The sequence below is a fragment of the Perognathus longimembris genome, chromosome 9 (assembly GCF_023159225.1).
Source record: "Perognathus longimembris pacificus isolate PPM17 chromosome 9, ASM2315922v1, whole genome shotgun sequence".
In the NCBI taxonomy this organism is placed as follows: Eukaryota; Metazoa; Chordata; class Mammalia; order Rodentia; family Heteromyidae; genus Perognathus; species Perognathus longimembris.
In genome coordinates, this window is record NC_063169.1 from 3,590,211 (window position 1) to 3,617,627 (window position 27,417).

The 27,417-nt window shown below is 52.4% G+C and overlaps 1 protein-coding gene across 1 annotated transcript in view; it reads left to right on the forward strand.

Moving 5' to 3' along the window:
* Positions 1-22,816, forward strand: part of Ube3d (ubiquitin protein ligase E3D) — an 89,305-nt gene extending 66,489 nt beyond the window's left edge. The window contains exon 10 of the mRNA XM_048353638.1: positions 22,629-22,816. Within this exon, the coding sequence (XP_048209595.1) occupies positions 22,629-22,649 (21 nt within the window). The 3' untranslated portion in view covers positions 22,650-22,816. The remainder of the gene's footprint in view (positions 1-22,628) is intronic.
* Positions 22,817-27,417: the final 4,601 nt, after the last annotated feature.

Below are 27,417 nucleotides of genomic sequence, written 5' to 3' on the forward strand. Positions count from 1 at the left end.
AGCCACTAACCATGTTTTGCATTGTTATTTACCTTGTAAGAAATACTTTTAGGTTCATAAAGAAATGAGGAGGCAGTACAGATTTCCCATGCACCCCTTGCGCCCCCAGTTATAGCATCCGGCATGTCATACCCACCAGAGCCACTGCATGTGCTACAGAACTGACACATTATTACACATTGATCATTGGTTTCCATTGAATTCACTCATTGTATCAAAAAGCTAAATAAACCGGGTGCCATTGGCTCATACCTGGCTGGCTACTCAGGAGGCTGAGGTCTGAGGATTGCAGTTCAAAGCCAGCCCGGGCAGGAAGGTCTGCGAGACTCTTATCCCTAATTAACCACCAGAAAATTGGAAGTAGTGCCGTGGCTCACGTGGTAGAGCGCTAGCCTTGAACTGAAGAGCTCAAGGAAACAGCGACTGTCTAAAATAACAAGATTTCTCTCTTAATTGGCTCTTCACTGACCATAACGATCCCCGGTGCCCTTGTGTCATGGCAAATGAAGAGGTTTCGTTCCATTTCATGGCCCCATAGTACGTCGTTCATTCGTGTGTCCTCTGTCTGGTGCTCTGGCTGCGTTACACTGAACCCTGACCCTGTGGTCTGTCCCCGGATTTCTGTAGTTCCCGTGCTGGGAAATAGCGATTGAGCCAGGCATGGCTTTGGCAAGGACCCCCATTTTGCCTTCCCCTCCTGAAGGGTTGGTGTGATTTGGGTTTTCTGTTTCTTTTTGAATCTGTTTTCATGATTTATGTTTTCCTAGAGACTTGTCTATTTCACCTAAATTCTCATAATTTTGATAACTTATTTAGACTATGCCCATTACACTTGCTGTAGCTATTATTAGGTTTTAATCACTTATCTTTCTGTAGCTATTTGCCGTATCCAGTGAACTCCTGGCGAGTTTTTTTTAATCGTTTCCTTTGTCGGTGGATGAGCTCTCCTTCAGCTCTGCCTGTGGATGTGAAAGCCTCTTGTCTCCCTGGCAGACTTCTGCTGCTTTTTTATCTGCATACCTGTAACCTTCCATAATGGAAACATCTCCTCCGCGTTTACAAGAGGAGTTCTGTAAGCCACTTCCCCCTTCCTGGCCCGGTGGTTTGATGGGAGGAAGTTTGTGTTGGCCCTGGAACACTGTGGGAGTTCTTTGAAGCCTGGGTTGAAGGACTGCCTGCCGGTGAGGCTCTCCAAGCCACACCCTCCTCGCCACACGTGAGCTCCGCCCCGACCGAAAGGGCCTGCTCCCACCGTCTGCCACTAGAGGGCAGACCTTTCCAGTTCATATATGGGGGGGCGGGCCCTGGCGGAGAAGGCGGAACCAGACAGGAGCCCCCAGCCCTGTGCCCGTCAGAACATCTGGAGCAGGAGCTTCCTGAGAGTCTCTTCTGCCTCAGAGGACGCCATTATTTTCCCTGACTGCTCGAGCTGTATCTTTCAAAGTTTTTCTTCCCAATATTTGTGTAGTCAGCATTTTGAAGTCTTTCAGGCTGAAAAAAAAGTTTCTTCTGGCTTCTAAGTCTTACCATATTAGAGGAAATGAGAACTCGAATTTTTTTTTTTCTAAATTGAAATGTGAACTTAATTCCTATGTGTTACTTCTTTAGAAGTTACAGTCCTGGTCCATTCAGTGGTTTTAGATCCCTGTCAAGGGCAGAGAAGTGGAAGATTTAGCAGCTAACTCTTTTTTTTTTTTGCCAGTCCTGGGGCTTGCACTCAGGCCTGAGCACTGTCCCTGGCTTCTTTTGCTCAAGGCTAGCACTCTGCCACTTGAGCCACAGCGCCACTTCTGGCCATTTTCTATATATGTGGTGCTGGGGAATTGTAACCCAGGGCCTCATGTATACGAGGCAAGCACTCTTGCCACTAGGCCATACCCCCCAGCCCAGCAGTTAACTCTTAATAATGTGTAGCGCGTGATCTCATCTAATCCACCATCTCTGTGAGATCTGTCCCGTCATTTATATAGTAAAGATAAGGTCACTGGAGCTCCGGGCGATGCAGTTCGCCGTCTAGTCGCTCGTATGGTAAAGGCGAGGTCACCCGAGCCTGGGAGAGAGCCTGACTGCTCCAAGGTCATCGAACAAATCGTAATTCATAATGGCGGCCTTGGGTAATCCAGAAAAAGAAAGCATGCTTGATGAAGTCTGTGCTTGGTGTCCTGCTTTGATAAGGCAGCAGGTTGTAGAATAGATCCTAAATTTCCATTCCAATCGTGTTGCCGTAGACCAGTGTGGAGTTTCCCTATTAAAAAGATAAGCAGAGCAAAGGAGGGCAACTTACCTTTTTTTTTTTTTTCCTGCTTTGCTTCCTCTAAGAAAACTTACTCATAGGAGACCTCCCAAGGATGTTTCTGGATATCAGAGCCCAAAATACATTTGTCAGCCTGCATGAGAGAGGTAAACGTCAGCCAAGGGCTTCAGAGCTGACCTGCTGAGCACGGCTCCCTTTTGACATCCCGCACCTCTAGCCGTATTGGCCCTCTGCTCAGCCCAGCCTCCGGCCAGCTGGGTGGTAGTTGATGGTTTTGTGTTAATAGATGCGTCTTCCTTCCAAAGTGTTGGTTTTTAGTTTTTAATAGCTTCATACTCCAGTTGGCCTTTTTGTTTTTGTTTTTTTTTTTGCCAGTTGTGGGGCTTGAACTCAGGGCCCGAGCACGGTCCCTGGCTTCTTTTTTTTGCTCAAGGCTAGCACTCTGCCACTTGAACCACAGCGCCACTTCCGGCTTTTTTCTATCTATGTGGTGCTGAGGAATCGAACCCAGGGTTTCATGTTTACGAGGTGAGCACTTTACCACTAGGCATATTCCCAGCTGCTGTTGTTGTTTTTGTACTGATACTGGGGCTTGAACTTAGGACCTGGATGCTGTCCCTTCGGTTTGTTTGCCCATGGCTGTTGCTGTACCACTGGAGCCATCCCTCCACTTGTGGCTTGAGGCTGGTTCATTTGTTTGCCGGCCTGGCTTGGAACTGTGGTCTGGAGTAGCCAGGATTACAGGAGTGAGCCACCGGCACCAAGGCTCCATTTGGCCCTAACTAGAACTTGAAATCTGACTTTCCCAGTGCGCCCATCTTCATGCGGAGGTGCGTGCATGCGAGATGTCGCATTCTTTGGGACTCTTTTCAGGGACCTGTTTTTTTCCTGTGTGACAGTGTTTCCACATGCCTTGTGTGGGGGTAGGTAATAAAACAGTAGTGTCTACGTATTTTTCTTAGGAAGGCTTTCATTCTAAAGTAACCAGGGTCATTCACCCAGGAAAGTCAGGACCAGGAGAACCGGGAGACGGTTCTTACGTGAATCGAGGGAGCAGCGGATTCCCAGGCTGGTCCTTGACACCCTTGTGGCTGCCTCCCGGTCCCCTCTGGCGTCCTCCCGCCCATCTGCCGCCCAGATGTGGTGGTGCTGAAGCCAAGCACTGGAGGAGAGCCAAGGTCACTGCGGCGCGGCGCCGCAGCAGTATAGCCTCCCCTTCCTGATGCTCTCCGGCTCTCCCACTTCTCCTCCCTCCAGCCAGAGGGGAAAGGAGGCCAGGGGAGGGGGGAGGGGTCGGGATGGATGCCACCTCCAGCCAGGGGAGGGGGGAGGGGTCGGGATGCCACCTCCAGCCAGGGGAGGGGGGAGGGGTCGGGATGCCACCTCCATCCTGGGGAGGGGGAGGGGGAGGGAAGCCACCTCCAGCCAGGGGAGGGGGGAGGGGTCGGGATGGATGCCAACTCCATCCAGGGGAGGGGGGGAGGGGTCGGGGATGGATGCCACCTCCAGCCAGGGGAGGGAGGAGGGGTCGGGATGCCACCTCCAGCGACCTTCCTCCTTTCCAAGCCTGGGGGAAGTGGAGGAAAGTGAAGACTACTACTTCACAGTTCTTTTGTAAATGAAACCAAAGCAGCAAAGAGGACAGCCCGCCCTTTATGTCTTAGTAATTCATCCTGTTACACCAAATGTTATGTCTCCCAGCCTCTTGAGTTGTCTGAATGCTATTCTAGAAAACGCTTGGGCCATTCTTTTTTTCCTTTTTCCTGTCAACCTTGTCATCTAGTAACTCAGGTATGGGTGTTTCTTAGCACCTGGTACCTTCTTCTCATTTATAAAGCGACTTTGTAAACCTGTAATTGATGGTAAGCCAGACCAATATAAACTGCATGAAAAGTACAGATTGGCAAAGATGCATGGGGAAGTAAAGAGGTTTTCTTTTTGCTTATTCTTGACTCAGTTTTTCTTCTGAAATTAAAAGTTAACTGGAAGACAAATGCAAAGCTATTTCAAACTAAAAGTCTTTCCTCCTTGCATCCGTTTCAGTTTTGTCTGCATTAGGCTCACCTTCCTTCCACCTCATTTCTTCCTCCCTCTCTTTCTCCCCAGTTGACCTGTTATGATCTCAGGAGAAAGCGAAAATGAAGTTTCTCACGGGAATGTGTATCTTCATTTGAATGGGGGTGTGCGTGAGAGAGCTTTTCGCCAGTTATTTGCGCCACCTATCTTATAGAAGAGGAGGACAGAGCTGGATTTTGAGGCAGAATGTTAGTCTTTTCCCTTGCTTTCTACGGGCCCCACACATCCCTCTGCCATCATCCGCATTCGTTTTCAGATTCAGTGGGTAGAAACCAGCCTTGAACGACATCACTGACTAACTTAGGGGCAGGAAAGAAGAGCTGGGTAGACAACGTGAAAGGTCCCTCAATAACTGAATCCAGTCGTCCCTCAGTGACTGGGAGTGAAATGTTCCAGATCTTACCTTATTTCGAAATCCAAGGATGCTCACAGACCTTGTGTAAAACTACACACTTGTAGATATAACCCCTGCAAACTCTCCCAGATACTTTTAAGTCTTTTTAGTAGTTTAATCTTAGAGCCATTATAATACCTGATAAAACGTGATGTGTTATGAGTAGCTATTAAACTCTTGCTTAGGAACTAATGTCTGGGAGAAAACCTCAGCATGTTGTATGCAGCCACGGTCTTTTCCTGAGCGTCTTCCCTGTGCGGTGGGCCAAGCCTGCAGGTGGGGACCCCGGGGGCGAGCTCGGGTGTGGACCGCATCCTCCCGGGGCCTGGCACCCCAGTCCAGCCCAGCATTGCCGGTCGCAGGCTGCTGCCTCTCACTGGCTGCCGGTCCCAGAAGCAGGTGTACTTTCCGCCGGCTTTGTGTAAGCAGCAGATGGTACCTAGCTAAGTACCCTCTCTCTTTACCCTGGACACGGGTTCTGTTTTTCTTGTCTTTCCACCGCAAAAGGGCTACTTGAGATATATGTATAGTTTGTTGTAGTTGTTTTCTTCTTTTTGTTTTTTGGCAGTGATCTACAGGCCTTTATTATAGAACACAAAGGGCATGTTGTACACACCCTGTAGTTGTTTTCTTGTAACTGTACCATTAAAACTGAGATCTGCATCTTTTTTTTTCCACCCACCAGCACAGAATTTAACCATTGCAGTAGTGATAAGTAGCAGGTTTCACTCAATAATCCATTCAGTAGATCTTAATAAAATAGCTAATTTGTTGTGAATATATTCTAAATGGGCTAACCTTCAGCAGGAGCTTCTAGAAACTAAATGATCTGGCCTTTTATGTCTCACGGATGCTCTATACTAACAGTAAAGAAGTAATGTCAGAAGTAACAAATTATTCTACACTTAGATGCCGATAAGGTTTCTGCAGATATTTGTGAGTACTTTGGGCTTTGCTATATTTCACAATTGAAAATGACAGAAGGCATCCACACAGATTCACAGTCTTGTAGAAGTGACAGAACTTGGCAGGTCGCACGGGGACACGGGCTCAGCGGATGCGGAGCTGGGTGAGACCCTCGCCCCCTACACACTGCTGTTGAGCTTTGCGAAGACGTGTCTCCTCTCTGTCCCTTCATTTATTTATAATATATATATATGATTTGCCTAATGTCCATGCTTTATGAATGTTAAAGTCAACAAATACTAAGTCCTTCAAGTATGATAAATACGTGGTCATGACTTTGGCTCTGCGACTAGACCTTCTGTTTCTAGTTGTAAACATTCTGACTCGCAGTCCCTACTCGGTGGTAAAGCACACCACGGCGCACCCAGTAGGACCAGCACCGGGTCTGCCTTGCTCCCTGGCCGGCCTGCCTCGCGTAGTGTGACTGGCGGTTGCCTCAGTGTCCCCGCCGTGAGAGCCCTGTGAGAGCCAAGTCCCTGGCCAAGAAGACAACCCCAGCCAGACCGACCGGGCTGAGGAGAGGCGTGCCCAGCCGCACTTGAGAGGGGGGAGCCCAGAGAAAGGAGGCACACGCGGATCGGATCGTGAACACCGGGGAGAGGAAGGAGCGACATTGTCCAAAAAGACATGCACTCAGTACCTGACCTTCGTACCTGCAACCCCTCCGCACGTCCCCTTTATAATAATAACAGTAACAATAAAAAACATGTGAGGGAAAATTTTCAGAGAGGAAAATGAAGTGGCAGGGGAGCGGCTGGGCGGGAAAGCGGGAAGAAGAGTGAGCGGTGCTGGGGGGAGGGGACCGACTCGAGCACCCCGCGCACGGCACGCGCCCCGAAGACGCCATCCTGAAACCAAGACGGGGGAGGAGTCTTTTTTCATTTAGAGGCATAGTTACAGGAAATCATTCCGGACAAGTGACACAGGAGCCACGCCCAGAGCCCTTCCGGACGTAGGTCCACGGGGACCGTGACAAGGAGAGGCCATGGTGCTGTCAGGACAGTGGGGCGATCTTGAACCTGTGATGACCGCTCCTCTCCCCTCGGGAGTGTGCTCAGTGAGGGCGTGGAGCAGAGAACATCAAACCCCACGTGTCCGCGGGGTTGCGGGGCGGCCATTTTCCCTCCTGGCGCACGCGTGTGGAGTCGCGGGCCAGGCCGCCCGGAGCTTGACACGCGTCACGGGGTCTGGAGATTGCTCTCTGCAGCTGCTCGTGGCGGAGGAATTTTCTGTGATCTCGTATAATCTACTTTTGCCATAGTGTAGCTCAAGGTTAACGCAACACAAACAACATTATTTAGGCTTGTGTCTTAGGGGCACGGAGCTCTAATTTGGGATAAAATGACCCAGTATATTGCTTTCTAAGCTTTAGTGCTTTAGGCGAGTTCTCATTTTCTCCCCACCCCAAGTTATTGAACGTTCTATAAAACTTAAAACTTCTTGCTTCTAAAAGTATGCCCTCCACTGTTATTATCTGTGGAAAAAGAGTGTTTTATAGGTTATTAAAAAAAAAGAAAGGATAAAGTGGGCAATGTACTCGGAGTTTCTGCACAAGCGAAGCTGCCCCAGGGCCCTTGGATGAGAAAGAAGCCGAGGACTGGAAATGCGCTCGCCACCTCTGACTGCAAGGAAGACGGAAGCAGGGGTTGCTCCCAGCCACCTGCAGTTCTTGGTCCTCATTTTCTTTTTTCCCTTTTCTCTTCCCCTCCCTCCTTCCCTCCCTGGTGTTGATACTAGGGCGTAAGGGCCTGGGTGCTGTCCTTAGCTGTTTGTTTTTTTTCCCTCAGGGCTGGCGCTCTGCCGCTGGAGCCGCAGCTCTGCTTCTGGCTCTCTGCTGGTTAATTGGAGAGGAGCGCCTCTTTCAACCAGGATCCTTCGGTCTCAACCTCCCGAGGAGCTAGGATTTCAGGTGTGACCCACCAGCGCCGGCACAGGCGTTGACGGTGATCTGCACAGGCAGGTTAGCCAGCCCTCGGTAGTCCCTAGAACTGGGTCTTGGCAGAATGCTGTCCTTTATGTTTTTAATGTTGCAAGACATGGATTAATGAGGTGTCGTTCGTCTGTGCCCCTCCACCCCAAGCAGCAGCCTTGCCTCGAGTAACTTAACTCAGCAGCAGGTAGAACGTCCAGCCCCACCGCTCTGCCCAGCCTGCCCTCCCCCCCCCTCCCCTAGCTGCACCTGCAAGCAGCCCTGCTTTCCCTACGTGAGCCACTGCATTGCCTTTTGTCTTGCTGCCCCGTGCGTGCGTGCGTGCGCGCGTGCGTGCACGTGTGTGCGAGCACGCACAGCACCTATACCGGGGCTTGAACTCGGGGCCTGGGGCGCGGTCCCTAAGACTTTCTGTTTGAGGCTGTGCTCTACCACTGGAGCCACACAGCATTATTTCTGCTTTCGGGTGGTTAAATGGAGAGTCCCGTGGACTTCCCCGCTCAGGGTGGCTTTGAACCACAGCCCTCAGATCTCAGCCTCCTGAGTAGCTAGGACGACGGGCCGGAGCCTCTGGTGCTCGCTTTGCTGTCACCGTTAAGGATACCAGATGCTGTGGAAATAAGTGGCTTCTCACTGTAGTTGTTATTTTCAACATAGCGTTTTTCACATAGCAATGTGAAATTAGGCCTTTTCTTTTGTTCTTCTTCCCTATGGTTTTACCCCTCTTGTCACTGTATCTGATTTTGGTACCCTGGGTATTATGTATACATTTGTCTGAATCGGGAAAGGGAACATCAAAATGGAGAAACAAATGGTAAAAAGCAAACCAGTGCAGCAGCAATACTTACAAGTTAATATGCCGTAAACCAACTGTAAAATGGGGCGGGGGTGGGGAAGGAGGGGGGGGGAAGGTGGGAGAAAAACGAGGGAGGAGGTAACAAGCTTGACAAGGTATGTCCTCACCGCCTTCCGTAGGAAGCAGAAACCCCTCTGCACATCACCTTGACAAAAGTAAAGAATATCAGAAAAGCTTCGGCTCCTGCTCATAAGAGCACGCAGCCGCTTAGAGTGCGGTGTTTACTTCAGGGAGGTCTCCGCCATCACTGCCTCTGCCCGGCTCGGGAGCTCAGCCCCTCAGAGCTGAGCCGGGGCGCGTTCCCACCAACCACAGCCGCCACCAACGGTAACAGAGCACACTGTCGCCCGGAACACGCCGCACCCTCAGCGTGTGAAGTCCTTTTAAAGTAGTGAATTCCTCTTCTCATTCAGTCACTGTACACGGACATTCCAGGTTAACACATGGCTTTATGAGGACAGTGCATCTTGATGCCCATCTCGCCCAGCCCCACCCAGCCCCCTCTGGTTTTCTGGTCCTGTTCCGCTTCCTCATTCAGATAGAGTCTTAACAGCCTTCTCTGCCTGAGCTGGCCTTGAACCAGGATCCTCCCGTCGTGGCCTCTCCCGAGTCCCTAGGATGACAGGCACCAGTCTCGACCCCTTGGAGATTTGTTAGGGCCCTTACACTCCATCCCCTGACAAGCGGGGACCGGGCTTCCATCGTAGCGACTGCACTGGCTCTGGAACGAGGGCCGCGCTTCCCCACCCCTCCCCCCTCTGTCCATGTACGCGGCCCTCCCGTTCCGTGCTCAGCCCCGGCGCTAGGTAGGTCACCCCTCGAACCCCGGGGAGAGAAGTGCGGGAGGTGGGCGCCCTCCCCGGCTGCGCGGGCGCTGGGCGCCTCCGCTTCCCCTGGCTGTGGCGGGCGGGCCGGAGCGGCCGGTGATGGCGGACGGCGCTTCCTGCCGTTGAGCGGGGCCGTGACGTGACGTCGTCCTGCCTGCGTGCCAGCCCCGCCGGCTCCGTCCTCCTCCCCACGGCTCCGTCACCCCGAGCCCGCGGAGAGAAGGCCATTTCCCCGGAAAGCCATTCACCCTCGGAGCCACAGCTGAATGAGCCTGGGCTAGGAAACGAGGGGCGCGAGCGGGGAGAGGCCTTCGGTGACGTCGTGGTAAGCGGGCCTCGGGTGAGCTGGGGGAACGGACGGGCAGCCGCCGCCTCTCCCCCTCCCTCCCTGAACAAGCACGGGCCAGAACCCCCTCCGGGGGCAGTGGCTTCCCGCAGGCTGGCGTGCTGGAACGACGGCCACGGGCAGGGGCGAAGTCGGGGCGTCGCATCTGATGATGTGTTCCTGAGAGTCGCACAAAGGTCGTCTTTAATGCCATGTGTTTGAGTGGCTCATAATTCCTCCCTCTGGCTGGCACAGTAGGAAAGCACAGCGACGCCATCAGTGACTGAACGCAGGTGCCGTAAAGCTTTGCCCAGTGCCGGCCGGAGCTTGAACCCTCAGCCTCGCGCTTGGCAGGCAGGCCTTGCACCCCTGAGCAATGCCTCCAGCCATGTGTCTTGCTGCTTGTGTTTTAGCTGAGGCCTGGGCGTGCCCAGACTGTGGCTCCCCAGTGCGGTTGGGGTGACAGGTGTGCACTGCTGCCATCCACCCTCCCCCCCCGCCCCCCCCTCCCGCCGTGAGAGGGAGGCTTATGACCTTCTCTGCCCAAGCCGCCCTTGAACCAGGATCCTTCCGTGCAGCCTCCCGAGCAGCCGGGACTGCGGGCACCAGGCATTTATTACTCCATCCTTGAAAATCCCTTTGTGCAGCCACAAATAGAGGATTTATTACATCACTGTCATTAGAATAAGGACTGGCTTTACAGCGTGATGATTGCACTCGCTCTGGGACAAAACCTGGAGATATATATATATATACATATATATATATATATATCTCAAAACCACTTTTCCAATTTAATAGCTCAAGAAAGAAGATTGTCCCTAGGGGAAGTGTGACACAATTTTACAGTTTACTCATTGTACAATTGTCCTTCACTGCCGAAATAGGAGGAAAGAAAGATAAATGTGGAAGGAAAAATTTTAAATACCTAAGCTTGAAGGTTATTAATGACAGGATGAAGAGTAAAACTGATACAGTGTATACAGAATCGTATTCGGTGAGAAAAAGGAAATTGGTTTTAGCAAGCAAAAAGCAAAGGGGAAAAAATAATATAGAAGAGAACATTAGAAGAGAAGACTGAGCCCAAATAAGTAATTCCTAGTTGGAACCGAAGAACGGGCTGTAGATTTTCACAGACTTCAGAGCGCATTGCTCTAAAGTGCTCCGCAGTTCGAGCTCGTTAGGAGACGAGTCTGGTTCCAGCCGTCCAGCTGCAAATCCCAGGCCTCACTCGTTACAGAGGCAGGGCACTAGTTGGAGGAGCTCCGGAATCTTCCTGACCGCTGTTGGAAGAAAGCTTGGATCGGGGTAGATGTCAGCCCCTCCGCTGGCCCTTCCCGAGATTGTTCCGTGGGTAGCGTGAAAGCCACCGACCACTCCCGCCCGTCGCCCCTTGGGCCCACCCGTCCCACCCGTCCGTGCGCTCGAAGGCAGGGACACTGGTGCGGCGCACCTTCCCCGCTTTGCTTTTGCACACTCTTCCTTAGGCTGTTGGGTTGAAGGCGAAGTCTCAGCAGAAACGTGGGGAGGCCCGGCGTGGGCCGAGTGCCGAGGCGACTCGACCGCTGACCTTTGCCACTGTGCACGGTTGGCTCGCTGAGCTGGCTAGGAAGCATCCTCATGTATGCAGGCTTTTCATTCCGTGCCCTTAGGAACACAGCACCAAAAACCACTGGCCGTCTCGAAGGGGAAAGCCCTTCTTTATTCACATTCAAGAAAGAGGCCCTTTGCTCTGCCCCTAACTACTCAGTTCCAGCCCTCCACCCTGTACGAACATGAATAGAGTACAGAATGAACCGGCGCTCAGATTTCGCGTTGACACAGTAAATGAGAAAGACTGTGTCATTAAATCTGCCCGTGCCCACTCTAGGCTGTTTTTGTCCTCACCTCGAATGTTCTTGCTGTGACCTACTTCTGCACATAAGAAAAATGAATTTGCGTTCCTCCTTGACACGGTGGCCACGGGTCCCTCCCGTGTGGCCGGGCAGTGGTGGCCTCCTGAGGATAGCATTCGTTATTTCCAGCCGGCCGGGGCACCAGCCCCGTTGTGTCCATACTTGTCTTCTGAGATGATCGCCGCGCTCTCATTATAGGGGATCTTGTGGGACTCGAAAATCATCACGTGAAAAGTTAGTGAGCCGAGGGGCTCGCCGGGACCCCAGCCTTGCGTGCTGCGTGCCTCAGCGTCCCGAGTGACGCCGCTGACATCGCCACGGTCACCGCTTGCTCATGAAGGTTGTCCGTACGTTCACATTTCCAGCGGGCAAACTGATCGCCCGATTCCAATCCTTGAGATCTGAGGACGATACGCGGACAGGTGGCGCGGAAAGTCACCGCCGGGGAGTCCGCGTGTGCTGTCCACGGGTCCCCTCCTGGCTGAGCTCGGGGCCGCAGCCCCTCCGAAGCGGTGCAGAGAAAAGCTCCTTGCGAAAGTTCTAGAGATGAAAGCCGAGCACTCGTGGCTCACGCCGCAGCAACCCTAGCTACCCAGGAGTCTGCGATAGGAGGGTCTGAGTCTGAAGCCAGCTTGGGCAGCAGAGTCTGTGAGACGTTTTATCTCCAATGAACCAACAAAAAAGCCAGAAGTGGAGCTGAGGCTCAAGTAGTAGATAGAGCACCAGCCTTGAGCAAGAAAGCAAAGGGACAGTGCCCAGGCCCTGAGTTCAAACCCCAGTAATCTCAGTCTCAGTGTTCTCTGTCTCTGTCTCTCTGTCTGTCTGTCTGTCTCTCTCTCTCATACACACACACACACACACACACACACACACACACACACACACGGGTTTTCAAGATTTGCTCATTTGGGGTTAGGATAATTTGCCAGATAACATACAAGTATTAAGGTATTGGGGTTGAAAATGTGAAAGCCTTTTTTTTTTAAATCTCTGTTTCACAACAAAGTAATTTCCAGTGATATCCCTGTAGAAAAGTAAGCCTGGGTTCTAGTTGGATAATTAAATGACATAATCGTTTGTATGATTGTGGTGTTTGTTCATTCCCATTAGCAGACGTTTGCCACGAAGTTGCCGTGTGGACACGCCGTGCCCGCTGTCTGCCGGTGGTCCTTGGCATTTTGGAGTCGGTGGTATCTAGGAACAGGTTAGATGTCAGCAAGGAGCGGCGCGTGGTCCCTCTCGGTGTCTCCGAAGCATGTCACACGCCAGGCCGAGAGTGGAAGTTCCCTGGGGCTTTGTGCCTTTCTTGAGAAGTAGCTCTCTGGAGGCGGGACCGGTGTTGTGTTTGAACGTGAGGATGGCGGCCAGCTTGTCAGGTGCCTTTCTTGCCCCCACTCTCCCCTTCCTAGAAGTGGGTGCGTTAGGCGGGGACGGGGGTGGGAGGGAGGGCACGGCACTTGTTCCTTCCCCGGGACGGAGCACGTGTACCCCCAGGGACATGCGCCCGGAGCTTGTCAGCCTTCCAGAAGAATTGAGTTAATGGGCTTCAGCGCTCAGCCCCGGAGTCGCGGGGAATCCGTGCGACGGTTAGAGACGAGCAAAGCAACTAGAGTTAGGGAAGGGAGGGAGGGAGGGAGGCTTCCGGGCAGTTTCTCCAACTTGGGGGTCTAGTAGGCCCCACCCAAACTGTAGAGCAGCAGACGTGCGGGCTTGGGTTCACGAAGTTCCGTGGATGGAAACTGAGGACCAAGTTCCGGGCTGGGGAGAGGCCCGCCGGCCCCTGGGCGGGGCTCGAGGTGCTCAGCCTGGTCGCGGAGAAGCTGAGGCCACCGGCACGGCGGCCGGCCCGGACCCCCGATGGGAAGGCAGACCGCGCGCAGCCCCAAGCCCCCGGGAAGACCTGTTGACGGAATTCCGTCTCGGGAGCACCCTCGGGAGCGCCCTGTGCTCTCCCCTCCCCCGCGCCAGCGTCTTAGCTGGTAAGCGGGTCCCCGAGGGCCGCGGCGCCCGCGGCGGGCTGCCCTGTGCCAGCGTGGACGAGCCCGCCGGGTCGGCGTCGGCCGGGGAAGGCAGCCATCAGTCACACAGGGACCTTTGTTTAACTTGCATTTTTTTAAATTCGGTTTTGTGTGTGCGCGTGATGGAACTGGGGCTTGAACTCAGGGCCTCACACTCTTGCTCGAGGCTGTGCTCTACCACTTGAGCCACAGCTCCGCGTCCTGTATGTGCAACAGCCCACGGCACGCATCTACAATCCTTGCTATCCGGAGGCTGAGATCTTGAGGATCGAGGTTCAAAGGCAGCCTGGGCAGGAAAGTCCCCAAGACGCTTACCTCCACTTAATTAGTGGAAAGTTGGCAGGCACAGTGCCGAGGCCCTGGGTTCAACCCCCAGGACCAACACCCCCCCCCCAAAAAAAAAAAATACAGAAGGGCAGTAAACCTACTATTTTGGACACCTAGAATCCCTTCCTACCCTACCCCCAGGCAGTTTTTGTTTGTTTGGCTTTTGTTTCCGCAGTACTGGGACCTGGACTCCGGGCCTCTCGTGTGATGGTTAAGCATCCTGCCATTCCCCCAGTCCTTTTGCTTTTTGCTTGCTTTTCAGGCAAGGTCTCTCCCTAATCTTGCTGGGCCAGCCAGGAGCCATGATCCTCCTGTCCCTGCCTCCCGTCGCTGAATTCTTGGGGAGACAACCGCGCCTGGCCCTGAGCCTCATTCACCTAGGAAAGCTGTGCAGACAGCTGGGTATAGAAGCGCCTTCCCCACTGTCGTTCCCTGGGGCCCAAAGAAGCCAGAGCTCAGGGCAAGCCCGTCTCTTCCTCCGACGCCCTTCTGCCAGTGTGAGGTGTGCATCTAGGGTCTCTCTGCTTACAGACTCTTCCCTGGGGTTCTTGTGGATTCTTTCGCCCTTCCTTTAAAATAGCTTAATTATGATTTTACGATCCCTGTTTATCTTCAGACTTAAAAACCGCACGATGTTTGCTTTAAAATGGATCTATTACCATCTTTTCTTTTTGAAAGATTCGCAAAGGGGTTTTCAAAGGAGTGTCTGTGTGGTAAATGACCAGAGGACATAAACATCTGGTTACAATTTGGTTCCTCTCATCAATCCTTAACTGTTAGTTGAGTTTTTCCAAATCATATTATTTTTTTAACTGAGCTGACTGCACTTTGTCAGCATGACTTACAACGCTTTCTGAACCTAAAACTTCTTTCTAAGGTTTCAGGCCAGTTTCCCAATCTATCCTGTTGTCTTTTTTTCTCCAAAGAATCATTTCTGTTCTAAGTAGGGTTTTCATTTGTTGTTCTGACTCTTCTTTCTGCTCTTTACAATAAATTTGAAAGGGGACGCGCTCTCTCTTAGCATCAGCTAATCATTAAAGCTCAAAAATGGAAATATTTGCCAGGTCCAATGGCTTACGGGTAATTAGAACCATAGCTACGTCGGCAGTTGACATCTGATGATCATAGTTTGAAGCAGCCTGAGCAGAAAAACCCTGGAGACTCTTGCTTTGAGTGAACCAACAAGGAGCTGGAACTGAAGGTGTGGCTCAAAGTGCCAGTCATGTGTAAAGAGTCTGATCAAGAGCTTGAGGGCTGAGTACAAACTCTTGTACTGGCGCGCACACACACACGCACACACAACTGGAATAATACAGATTTCTTCTTCCAACTAAGTTACCACAGCAGTTTTCTCTCAGCATAGTAGATAGGGATGGAAGGTAGTTTTTATGATAAAATGACTATTATCAGTTAGGCTTAGAGGCAGAAACTTGGTTACCATGAGTAGCATTATTACCAGCATATGGCCATCAGCAAAAGTTACTTCTCTGAACCTGAGTTCCTCACTTAGAATCTGGAGACACAAATCAATTAGATTTTTTAACTCAAGCGGATTTTGTAGGGATTTAGTGAGATTGCAGTCATGCCTGGCACCTAATTTTGCAGAAGACCAAAACATCTAAAGGGAAAGAACAGGAACTCAAATGTTTGGAGAATGTTTACACTTATAGCAATTAAATAAACTCTGACAAAAGTATTACAACATCATTTTTAAAAGTTAAAATTAGCACTAATTAGAAGAAAACGATCTTCATTGGGGGAAAATGTGCATCAGGTTATCATAATATCCCTGCTTTTCACTTGAGAGAGCCTATTCTGGTACTCTCCCCTAAGGGAATAATCCATATGGAAAACCAGGTGTGTAAACAAGGCAAGAATTATTTCAGCACCACTTAGCAGCAACTTAGGTTTATAGCAGGTTGTTATTGGTCGATCGTTGTGCAAGTACTTAATATAAGAATAAGGACTTACTAAGCAGTATGGAAAAGGTTCTAAACTGCACATATACCAATATTCAAACAGTTCTGGCATGATAAGGAGGAAAAATAAAAATATTATAGCATCTTCTGCTTCTTGAATTTTTCCTGTCCTCGTGTTACTTTTAAAGTTAAAGTAGGAGTTTTAGTTTAAATATATTCTGTCACTAAATGAGTGTTCTGTGACTGGAAAATCTGCTGTGGCTTCTTGAGTCCTAGAAAACAAGGGAATCTTTCCTAATTTTTCCTGCAAGTCAATAGGAACGCAAATGTGTTTATGGTGCTAAGATCTTTCACCAGGCTGTCAGCCTAACCATGTGAAATACAATGGCGGTCTCATGTAGCTATATTTCGAAATTCACTGTCTGGATGACAGGGGTCATTCCACTAAGGAAAATGGGCGCTCATTCCTATACTGAAAGACTTTGAGTCATGCATTTTGAGGCTACAGCTGAAGGTAACTGGAAGGAAATCACCTGGATAAGATCATTTGACAAGCAGTACAGACAGCACTGTGAGTGTGTGTGTGTGGTGTGTAGGTGTGCATGTCAGTACTGAGGCTGGAACTCAGGGGGACTGAGTGCCGCCCCTTAGTGTGTTGGGCACTGTGCTCTGCCACTTGAACCCCACTTCTGGCTTTTCTGGTGGTTAATTGGAGGTAAGAGTCTCACAAGCCTTCCTGCTCAGGCCGACACTAAGATGTTCAGTTACTATTGAGATAATGTGGATCCGCATGGAGTTGTGAGAAATAATGCGGAAAAGCTCCCTGTAATCTTTGCCCTGTGGCCTGTAACGTTTATGTTGCACATAACTGTAGTACAGTCCTAACCAAGCTCTTGGCGTGGGCCTCATTCCTCAGAATGGCTGCCGACATCTGTTTAAGTGACAGAAGCCAGCCATCTACTATGGAAAGCTGTTTGGGTCCCCTGCTCCCAGGACTTCGGGGAAAAGAGTGGCTTCTTTTATAGATTGTATACGTTTTCTTGATCAAGTCCTCTTTCCTCATACAATGGAAAATATTCCGAATAATTGATATAATAGAAAAAGACTCTACACTGTGTGGTGGGTCTGGTCCAAGGCATGTTACCAGCGAGAGGATTACACTGAGCTAGACCAGTCCTGCAATGGCGGCACTGTGGCTTTGTGCCAAGTTATTCCACAGAAAGAAGAAAACAAATGGGCTGTGTGTGTGTGTGTATATTTCTTGAGGTAGCACTATTTTATGTCCTGCATTTTAACACCACCCACACAGTATCATTGCTTCCTCATAAATCTGTGTTGTGCCTGAGGCAGCGCGTTTTTATGCAGCACCTAGAGACCATTGCTCTGTGTAAGGCCTGCCCCATGGGTGTGCTGCCGTTTGTCAAGATGCTAATTTGCTTTGCATAACTGGAGCGTCAGAACTGCTTGTTCTCCACGGTGTTTCAGTCACACCACCCCGGGAGCCAGCAGTGTCCCTCCGTCCGCTGGTCCTGAGAGAGCCGCTCAAAGCTTGCATCCCGAACTCCCTTGCTGTGTGGAAGCCTAGGGCTGGACTCCGTGACTGGCGTGTGGGTCCATGTCTTCTTCTTCGGATGGACAGAGGGCATCAGCTGACCTTGCTGCCGCCTCCTGCCTTCTGTGGCGTGTCCCAGTGGCAAGCGTCACTCGTCGACCCTGGACCTGGACGTCCCCCTGGAAGCCGGCTAAGCTGTGCCTGTCCCCAAGGAGACTAAGACTGGCACTCTGCAGTTATATGCAGCCCTTACGAGTGGATGCTCAGTAGATGAGTGCATCAGGACAATGTGGTGCATACACACCATGGAATTCTGCGTCTCCATCAGAAAGAATGACATCGCCCCATTCGTAAGGAAATGGAAGTGAAGTGAGCAGACCCAAGAAACATGGACTCCATGGTTTCCCTCATTTGTAACAATCAGTAAATGTCTAAGATAGTCCCTAGCAGAGGATCACAATAGCTCAGTAGCTGTGTACTTATGACCGTAGAAGTGATGCTAATCGAAATGAACTCCAAGACATGGAAATAAGAGGCTTTTCTTTGTTGTGTTGTTTTATGTACTGTGTGGAAGCAATAATAATAATAATGAAAGTATGTTAAATATATATGTATATAAGGGATAAATGTATGTGCAAAAAACATCCAAGGTGAAGGTTTAAGTTCATCTCTAGATAATTCATCTTACTTATTTTTTTCCCTACTTAAAAAATTTCTCTTCAGAATGGTGCAGACCCAGTGGGAGGGCAGCCCGGCCCCCCTCCCTGGTGGTGCGCGTCCCCCCCCCCCATTAACTGAGCACACAGTACCCCGCCCGTTTGGAGTGAGGAGGCCTCCTCCTGGGCCCGCGCGCTCCTTCCAGACGCTGCACCCTGCCGAACCTCCCGCCTCCCCCTGCCCAACCTCCCCGCCTCCCCCTGCCCAACCTCCCCGCCTCCCCCTGCCCAACCTCCCCGCCTCCCCCTGCCCAACCTCCCCCGCCTCCCCCTGCCCAACCTCCCCGCCTCCCCCTGCCCAACCTCCCGCCTCCCCCTGCCCAACCTCCCCGCCTCCCCCGGCCAGCAGAGTTCACCGCGCGGCCCTCCCCCGCCGCAGGGGGGCTCGGAGGCCTGCCGGCCTTCCGGTCCTCACCCAGCAACCATGCGCCGCTGCTCGGCGGGTGCTGGCGTCCATCCTGAGCTCCGCCACCTGCTGGGGTCCGCTCGCTGCCTGGCCGGTCGCCCCTTCCCGGCCGGTCAGGCACGCAGGGACGGCACGGGGCCCGTGAGGCCGCCCCGCCCGCCCGCCCCCTCCGAGGCGGCCCACCCAGAGCAGCGCCGCGGCCCCCCCGCGACGGCACGGGCCCGAGAGGCCGCCCCGCCCGCCCGCCCCCCTCCGAGGCGGCCCACCCAGAGCAGCGCGCAGCCCCCCGCGTGCCGCCCCGCCCGCCCGCCCCCTCCGAGGCGGCCCACCCAGAGCAGCGCGCAGCCCCCCGCGACGGCACGGGGCCCGAGAGGCCGCCCCGCCCGCCCGCCCCCTCCGAGGCGGCCCACCCAGAGCAGCGCGCGGCCCCCCCGCGTGCCGCCCGCCCGCCCCCTCCGAGGCGGCCCACCCAGAGGCAGCGCGCAGCCCCCCCGCGTGCCGCCCGCCCGCCCCCCTCCGAGGCGGCCCACCCAGAGCAGCGCGCGGCCCCCCCGCGTGCCGCCCGCGCTGCGCAAAGACCTTAAACGTAGTTGATAAATAATAGAGAAGGTCCGATTTCTTTTTTTTAAAATGGAGTGTACATTGATGTTGAATGTTTCATTCTATAAATGAAGCGTGTGTCCTCGAAACTGGATTCTGTAATTTACAGTGTATCATCTAAAGCACACAAGACAAACCCCTCCTCTGCGCTGTGAAGACAATCTACTGCAAAACTGAACACGAGCTGTATCGAGACAGAAACACGACTGCTAAAAAGTGAAAAAAGAGAACTGTGCTCTAAATTTCACAGTGCTCCTCCAAGGGGCCTTTGTGTACGTTGTGCAGAATCCTTTCACAAGCCTGGTTTATGGTTGTCCCTGTCTTATTTAGCATCCTCGAGAACACTTTACAGAGCTTTGAAAAAATGAAAATTTGGTCTTGGCCCCCCAGCCTATCTCTTTTTTGGTTGAAATTCCACATCCTCTTTGACAACTAAGAAGTTAACAATATGGCTTTGTTAACTAAGACGAAAGAATAACTTAAAATGTTTAACATGCTACCCATACGTACCCAAATATTGTAGACATAGCATCCGGTCAAAGCCGCATCAGTCAAATTGGTCATCACTTTATTATGATTTCAGAACATTGTTTTCAGTTGACTCACAGCAGAAAAATTATTTTTAGACATCTTACTCCCCAGGTACCTAGAATTCAGTCAGATTTTACAGGCATAGAGAAGAGTCCCTATTTCCTTGTGTTTCATAAATTATTTGTGCTTTGTAACTGTACATTCCAGAAATGTAACAACCAACAGAACATCATGCAGTAGCAATACTTGTATAGTTTGAAAGCTTGTAAAAGTTGTACTTTGGGGAATAAAACAAAAGAAGAAAGAGAGAGAGAGAAAGGAAGGAAGGTTGCTTGGTTTTTCTTGGTTTAATGGAATAAAATTATCCTCTCAAAATAAATGACAGCTAGAGGAAGAAGCAATTTTTCTCTAAAAATAAAGCTAGGAAACATAAAAATCAGCTTTTGAAATATGTTAACTCACTGTGTTTTAAATAAGCATAAAAATGCATTCGCTGTGTATTACCCATTCTGAACGGTGACTGCAGTTTGGTTGTTGGTTGTTACCGAGTCCTAAAGAATTGACAGTGTATCTGGCATTCAGAGCTAAAAGCTAGATTAAAAAACAAAACCTGGGAGAGTTGGGAGCTGGTGGCGCACACCTGTAATCCTCGCTACTCAGAGAATTGCCGTTTGTAGCCAGCAGCAAAGTCCTTGAGACTCCCATCTCCAGTTAACCCCCAAAAAGCACGTGGAGCTGTGGCCCAAGTGGTCCAGCACCAGCCTTGAAGCCACTGAAGCTTTCCTTCAGCGCTCTGCCTGTGCTAAGGGCGAGAGTCAGAATACGCTTAATGAACTCTGCGGAGTTTTCACAAGACCCAGGCAAGCCCTATTTGGATTACCGTCTTGCAGGTGGTGGTAAAGGTTGAACGGACCAACAGCCAGCCACCTGCCACAAGGCAGAGGATGAGGTTCATGTGTCCAGTCACACCCCGCCTAACACGGCGCGTTTGAAGTTGAGTGCTGCTGCTGCTTTGTTTCCTTGGTGGGGGGGGGGGGGGGAGTGCCCTGTGCATGTTAGGGTATTTAATGATATCTCTGCCAGTAGTGACACCTCCCACTTGCTGGCAGCCAAACATTCCTTAACACCCACTGAATGCTTCCTGCTAGACACAGTCACCCCAAGTTGAGAGTCACCGGTCTGATTCCAGAGCTCAAGTTCTTAATGACATCCATGGTGCTATTTCTTAGTATTATCATACTGAGTGGCTGCTCTTGGTAATACATTATGCTGTCATACTTTATAGAGTTAGAGAAGAGATAATGAGCCAGGTGCCAGTGGCTCACCCCTATAAATAACCCTTAGCTACTCCGGAAGCTGAGATCTGGGGATCGTGGTTCAAAGCCAGCCTAGACAGGAAAATCCCTAAGACTCTTACCTCCAATGAACCACCAGAGAATTGGAAGTGGAGCTATGGCTCAATGTGGTAGAGCACTAGCCTTGAGTGAAAAGGTTCAGGGACAGCACTCAGGCCCTGAGTTCAAGCCCATGAGTGACTGAGAGAAGAGAATGGTTTTTTAATGCATGTATTGGCATTCTCTTCTGAAGCAGGAGCTTCCTGTTCCTGGAAACCTTTTGTGTGAAATCGGCGTGTCGTCTGTCACCTGTCGGGGGCGCTGTCCACAGCGAGCCCCATGCCGGGCCTCCGCGGCGCTGGGCTCCCTCCCGCGTAGAATCCTGTGTCCTTTCCTAGCAGGACACATAGAGATCTGTGCTGACCTCGTGGAGTCCTTTCCCATCCGGTCCTGTTGACAGGCTCCAGTTAGAGTAACTGAGAAAAGGAAGGAGGCGTGGACTTTCATAACCATTATCTCGTGTGATCATCGCCACAGCCCTTGAGGTTTGTGTCGACCGGCTGTGTTTCCAGCGAGCTGTGGCCTTGTCCCCTTTCTCCTCTGCCTGCCCCTTCGGCCTTGTGCTCCACTGCGGGACTTGGTGCAAGAACTCAGCAGCAAGCAGGTGTGGAAACAGCACGTCCTGGGACGCCCTTGGAGCTGCTCACCATCGGGGCAGCGGCTTTCCCCTGAGCACAGGTCGTGAAGTCCCGTCACGATTCCTGTGTGTGCCTCTCTCCCCATTACAGCCCCCTCCGAAGCACAACTTGCTAATGTCTGTGATTGACTATTTGTAACTCTGTTGTTAAAACCATTGGGGAATTAGATGCCTTTGAACTGGGCCTCGTTAATCGTTTGGAAATAGTTCCCACCTAGCCCTCTAGACTTTGAGACAGTAGTTTTTTCCGATGACTTGCTCTAGACAAGCCTCGTAAGTACAGCTGCGTGTGATGGCCCACGGTGCCGGGGCCTGGACTCCTCCGCGAGCCGGGGCCTGGACTCCTCCACGAGCCGGGGCCTGGACTCCTCCGCGAGCCGGGGCCTGGACTCCTCCGCGAGCCGGGGCCTGGACTCCTCCGCGAGCCGGGGCCTGGACTCCTCCGCGAGCCACGGCCCTCAGTGTGCGCTGGGGGAAGAGAACCGGGCCGCTTCCTGACGGTGTAACTGTGGCTGCTCTGAAGTACATAGGAGCCATCGCTCTGGATCACTTGAAATTAAAAAAGACAAATTGGTTCTTGGTGTAAAATGTAATGTCTGGGGCTGGGAATATGGCCGAGTGGTAGAGTGCTTGCCTAGCATACACGAGGGCCTGGGTTCCATTTCTCAGCACCACATATATAGAAAAGGCTGGAAATGGCGCTGTGGCTCAAGTGGCAGAGTGCTAGCCTGGAGCAAAAGAAGCCAGGGACAGTGCTCAGGCCCTGAGTGCAAGCCCCAGGACTGGCAAAAAAAAAAAAAAAAGTGTGTGTGTGTGTCTACGTTCATACATACACACACATATATATACATACATAGATACGTATATCCGTACACACGTATAGTCTGATTCTACAGTTATTTTTCTTCTGGGATCAGAACCTCATTGACCAGAAGACCTAGTTTTCGCTTGCTGTGCGTCACACTCTGTCAGCAAAGCATGGTGGACTTTTCCTTTCTTTTCCAGGTGGCCTTTCTGAAGATGTAACGGGAGCCAAGGCGTCCTCGTGCCCCAGACTGAGGGCGGCCCAGGGCCCAGCCGTCGCTCCGTGGGCACCGGAGGCAGCGGAGGAAGGAGAGCCGCAGGGGGAGAGCGCCCTGCGTGGAAGCGTGGGGCGCCCTTGTGTGCGTGTGTTCTCTGGAGGAACGCTCACCCCGACCCGCACGCCCGGGGCCGGGGAGGGCGTGGACGCGGCGTCGGCTTCCCCACCCCCCCCCCAGAGGAAGGCGGGGCCGTGCGGGGGCCGCGCTGCCCGCACGGAGACCCCTGTGCCGTGGACGCGGGGCGGATCCCCCCCGGGGCTGCCGCCGTCCTAGGGAATCGACTTGTAAAGCGCCTCGGGGGTCACTCGTGTGGAGGAGTTGCGTGGAACGCTTGGTGCCGCGCGCACTCGGGCGATCGTGAGGGGTTCCCCCGCACAGGCAGGCCTCCGCGTGCCTGGCTCGTTCCTCATTTCTGCTGCCAAACGCCCTTGCCGATCCGCGGACGTGGCCGCCGGCTTCGCGGTGCGCGCCCGGCGTGGTCCTCGTCTCGTCTACCGGAGCAGGCGGAGAGGAAGATGCTGACGGAGCCCGCAGAGCGCAGCCGGTCCTCCCTGCCCGGCCTGGCGATGCCCCTCGCTCCCATCTCCCCCCCCCCCACATGCCCTGGGCCCCTCACGGGTCCTCCCTGCCCGGCCTGGTGATGCCCCTCGCTCCCATCCCCCCCCCCACATGCCCTGGCCCCTCGCGGGTCTCCCTGCCCGGCCTGGCGATGCCCCTCGCTCCCATCTCCCCCCCCCACATGCCCTGGGCCCCTCGCGGGTCCTCCCTGCCCAGCCTGGTGATGCCCCTCCCTGACGTCCCCCCCCACATGCCCTGGGCCCCTCGCGGGTCCTCCCTGCCCGGCCTCCTCTTCCTCAGACACCTGCGTTTTCTCTCCCTTTTGTCCCCAAGCCTGTCCCTTGGCTGTGGTTTGGGGATCCCGCCCTGCTGCCTGTCTTGCCCCCCCGCAGGCGAGTGGGGCACAGGGCTGGGGAGGGCAGGGCTCCCACAAGCACAGGGGACACCCTCGAGCTCTCCCAGCCCTCCTCAGCTCCTCTTCACTTCTGCGCCCACACTCCCAAACGCCTGGCAAGGGTCTTGGTGCTTTGGATTCCCGTCGGCCCTCGGGGGGGGCCAGGGGAGTCAAGGGAGGCGTGGGGGGCACCGGGTGTGTCGCAGTAGTGTTGGTGTCTGTGTGCCCACCAGATAGCAGCACCCCTTCTCCCCTCTCCCGGCTCCGCTGAGCCGCGCTGCCGGGGACCGGGGCAGGTGCCCGCACCCGGGGCCGGAACCACAGCCCGGGGCGCCGGGCGTGGGGACTCCCACTCACTGAGCGTGCGGTGTTGTCACGGGGCCTAACCTTGAGGACGTTCTTGCTCGTATAAACAGTGCCTTCTTCATGAATAACTGACGGGTGTGACTTTCTGGGCGTTCTCGGCTTGTATTCATGTCCTGGTGGAGACTAGAATAAATTAGAACGCAGCAGAGTTGAGCCTGCATATGCAAAGAGTTTTCATCCGAGGTCCCTCCAGAGCGCCGTGACCGTGCAAATGCATGTTTATGGTTTAAATAGCAAAGGTGCCTAGGATTCAAGGAACAACTGTCAAACACTCAGCTGAGAATAATATTCTGGTTTACTCGTCTTGGATCTTAGCGGGAGCAGAGTCAGCCTCCTTTCTGGTGGTTGTGTGTGGGCTACAGAGGCATAATCCCTTTGAGAAACAGATGGGTGGGAAGGAGGCCACACAACACACACACACACACACCAAAGTCCTTGTTACTGTGATTGCAGTTGAGTCTGACATGCAACTTAAAAGCTCATCACAATGAGCCAGGCACGGGTGGCTCACGCCTGTAAATATCCCAGCCACTCGGAGGGCTGAGCGCTGAGGATTGTGGTTCAAAGCCAGCCTGGGCAGGAAAGCCCACGAGACTCTTCTCTCCATCCAGTGAACTACCAGAAAACCCAATGAAGCTACCCGTGAAGTTGTAGCTCAACGTGGTAGAGTGCGAGCCTGGAGCAGAAAGGCTCAGGGACACCCCCCAGGCCCTGAGTGCAGACCCCGAACAACCACCACGTGAAGCTCACCGTGGTGAAGCTCTTAAAGTCACCCGTCTCCCGGGCTCTTCCGTGGAAGGCAGAGGCCGTGCGCTGATCTCTAGCTGTTCACACTGGCGGGTGGGTGGAACCTGCGTCTGTCAGAGTCCTTGGGGACACAGGGACCCAGGAAACAGGAAGCAGGGAGCTTTGGTATCTACACTGGCTAAAGAGAAATTTCCTGTAGGGTGTGTGTGTGTGTGTGTGTGTGTGTGGTGTGTGTGTGTGTGTGTGTGTGTGTGTGTGTGTGTGTGTGTGTGTGTGTGTGTATGTGTGTGTGTGTGTGTGTGAGAGAGAGAGACAGGCACAGAGCTTTAGAGGAATTTAAACAAACCATGCCAGGAGGACTAGAAAGACAACAGGCTTCGCAGTCAGCCTTTTGAGCTAGTTTCCCATTCATCTCCTGTGTCCTGGGGTATAATTCCAGATCGACTCTCTAGCGGTTCTAGAAAACAGGACCACGGAATTTTGACTTCCTGTTAGGGAGGTGGTCAAGGATCTGAGACATAGTTACTAGACTTAAGTAGCTCCTGGCCCATTTCTTTTTAATATCTCTAAGGTCAGCCCTGATTAGGTGATTCTATGAACCACTTAGTGTAAAATTCCAGTAGCTAGATATTGTTCACTGGCCACCGATGATCACAAGTTCATCATTGGACAGCTACTAAACGTCAGCATTGCGGGCAGATTCCTCAGACCTCCTGTAGCTACGCCCTCAGGAAAGGAAGCGCCGTGTTTCATTCTCATCCTCACAGTATCAGAGAATGGTCAGTCCCGCAAGGACCAACGAAGCCGGTTGGGGGTGGGAAGGGCGGTGCTGCGAGAGACCGGAGAGTTGAGGAGCACGGGGCGGGCACGGGCAACCTTAGCGTCCGTGGGCAGGTGACGCCTGGAGTCCCAGCTACTCGGGAGGCAGAGGCCGCTATCCCGAGGGCTGCGGTCCGAAAGGCGCCCGGGCGGAAGCCGTGAGACTCCGCTCTTCACCTAACCAGCCAAACACTGGGCGCGGAGGTGAGTGGAAATAAACCAAGGGATAGCCTGAGGGCCCGAGTTCAAGCCCCGGGTACTGCTGCCACACACAGAACGCGACTGGAGATGCATTAGGAAATGCAAATAAGTTGGTGTGCAGACTGCACCTTGCTCCATTTGCCACAAGTAGCTGGGCTAAGTAAAGCCACCAGTGTTAGCGTGTGTGAGTGCATTGATTCTAGAAAAGGGATCTGACTCGGCCCGGGCCCTGGTGACTTGCCTCGCCGTAGCCCTCGGGGAAATGAGCTTGCTGAGTAGCCACTGTGGTAGAAAGCGCTGACCGCGTGCAATAATTTTGCATGATGAATGGATGCAGCCCCGCTGTATCTCTGTACATACATTTTTTTGTTCTTAACGTGGGACAAAGATTAATTAGGACCCGCGTGCTGCAGGAATGCAGGATTTATTGATGACTGGTAGATCTCGGTCTTTACTTAGAAAAACTTTCATGTCGGAGGTATGGCTCTCGCTAATTGCTTGTCGAAAATTCTATACACTGTTAATCAATTTAAATCCAAAAGACCACCCAGTGTGACATGCCGAGAGGATTCCTCATTGCACCCTTAAATGCTTCCAGATTCCATCGACTGAGTCAGTTCATCATCTCTATCTGGGGGGGGGGGGGGGAAGAGGAGAGAGTTACATGGAAGAAGTAGATTGTGAAGTTATAAGAACTGATGTCTGAGACCATCCTACTATTCTTGGGGAAAAAAAATGCTTTGATATTCACCTAGGGATAAAATACCAATCAACCTTCAATCTTGCCACGGGTAAGTCAGGAAACCCATTTTAAGAGTTCCAAGTGGACGCCAGGGCTCTCGGTGTTCTGGTGTGATCAGCAGAATGCAGGACTTACATCCTGGATCTGACCTAGCTCCTCCGGGAGCCCTGGCCGTGACCTTGTGACCTTGGGCGGTCTTTCTGGTCAGCATGAGGAGGGTTGGCCAGAGGCTGTGCTCTCCATCCAACATCACCCGATATTTTTTAAATCCCATTTATTATTATTTTTTAAGGAGTTGTACAAGGGGCTTATAAGTTAATAAGTCAGATTTTGAGTACAGTGTTAACTGGGCAGTTTTACCCTTCGCCTTCCTCCATCTTTCCCATCGCTACCCTCAAGTTACAGGGTTCTTGATCATTCTTATATATTATTAACGTAGCGTGTATTGAATACAATGATTGTATTTGCTCATCCTTCCTACCGCCATTCATGTGTCTTCCTTTCCCCAACCCCCCAAAAGAAAAAGAAAACCAAATGAATTAAAACAATTAAAAAAAAACAAAAGCCTGTTTCTATTTCTTAGACTTTGCGTGGATGAACGGCACTGTGGATGTGAGAGGAGTTAGGCCGCTGGATTCCCCCTCGGCATAGCCTCCTCTAGTCCACGTGCTTGCAAGTCTGTAAGGCCGTGTGTGCGTTGCTGTGTGATTGTAGGAGTGATTGTACTCGCGCACTTTCCCACCCGCGGAGCAGCAGGGCTCCTTTCTCCCCGCGTCCCTGCCCACCTTTGTTTTTGTTGGAATTCACCATGTCGGCCAGCCTAAGCGAGGTGAGACGGAACCCCACTGTCTGCTTGATTTGCATTTCTTTTATGGCCAGGGATGT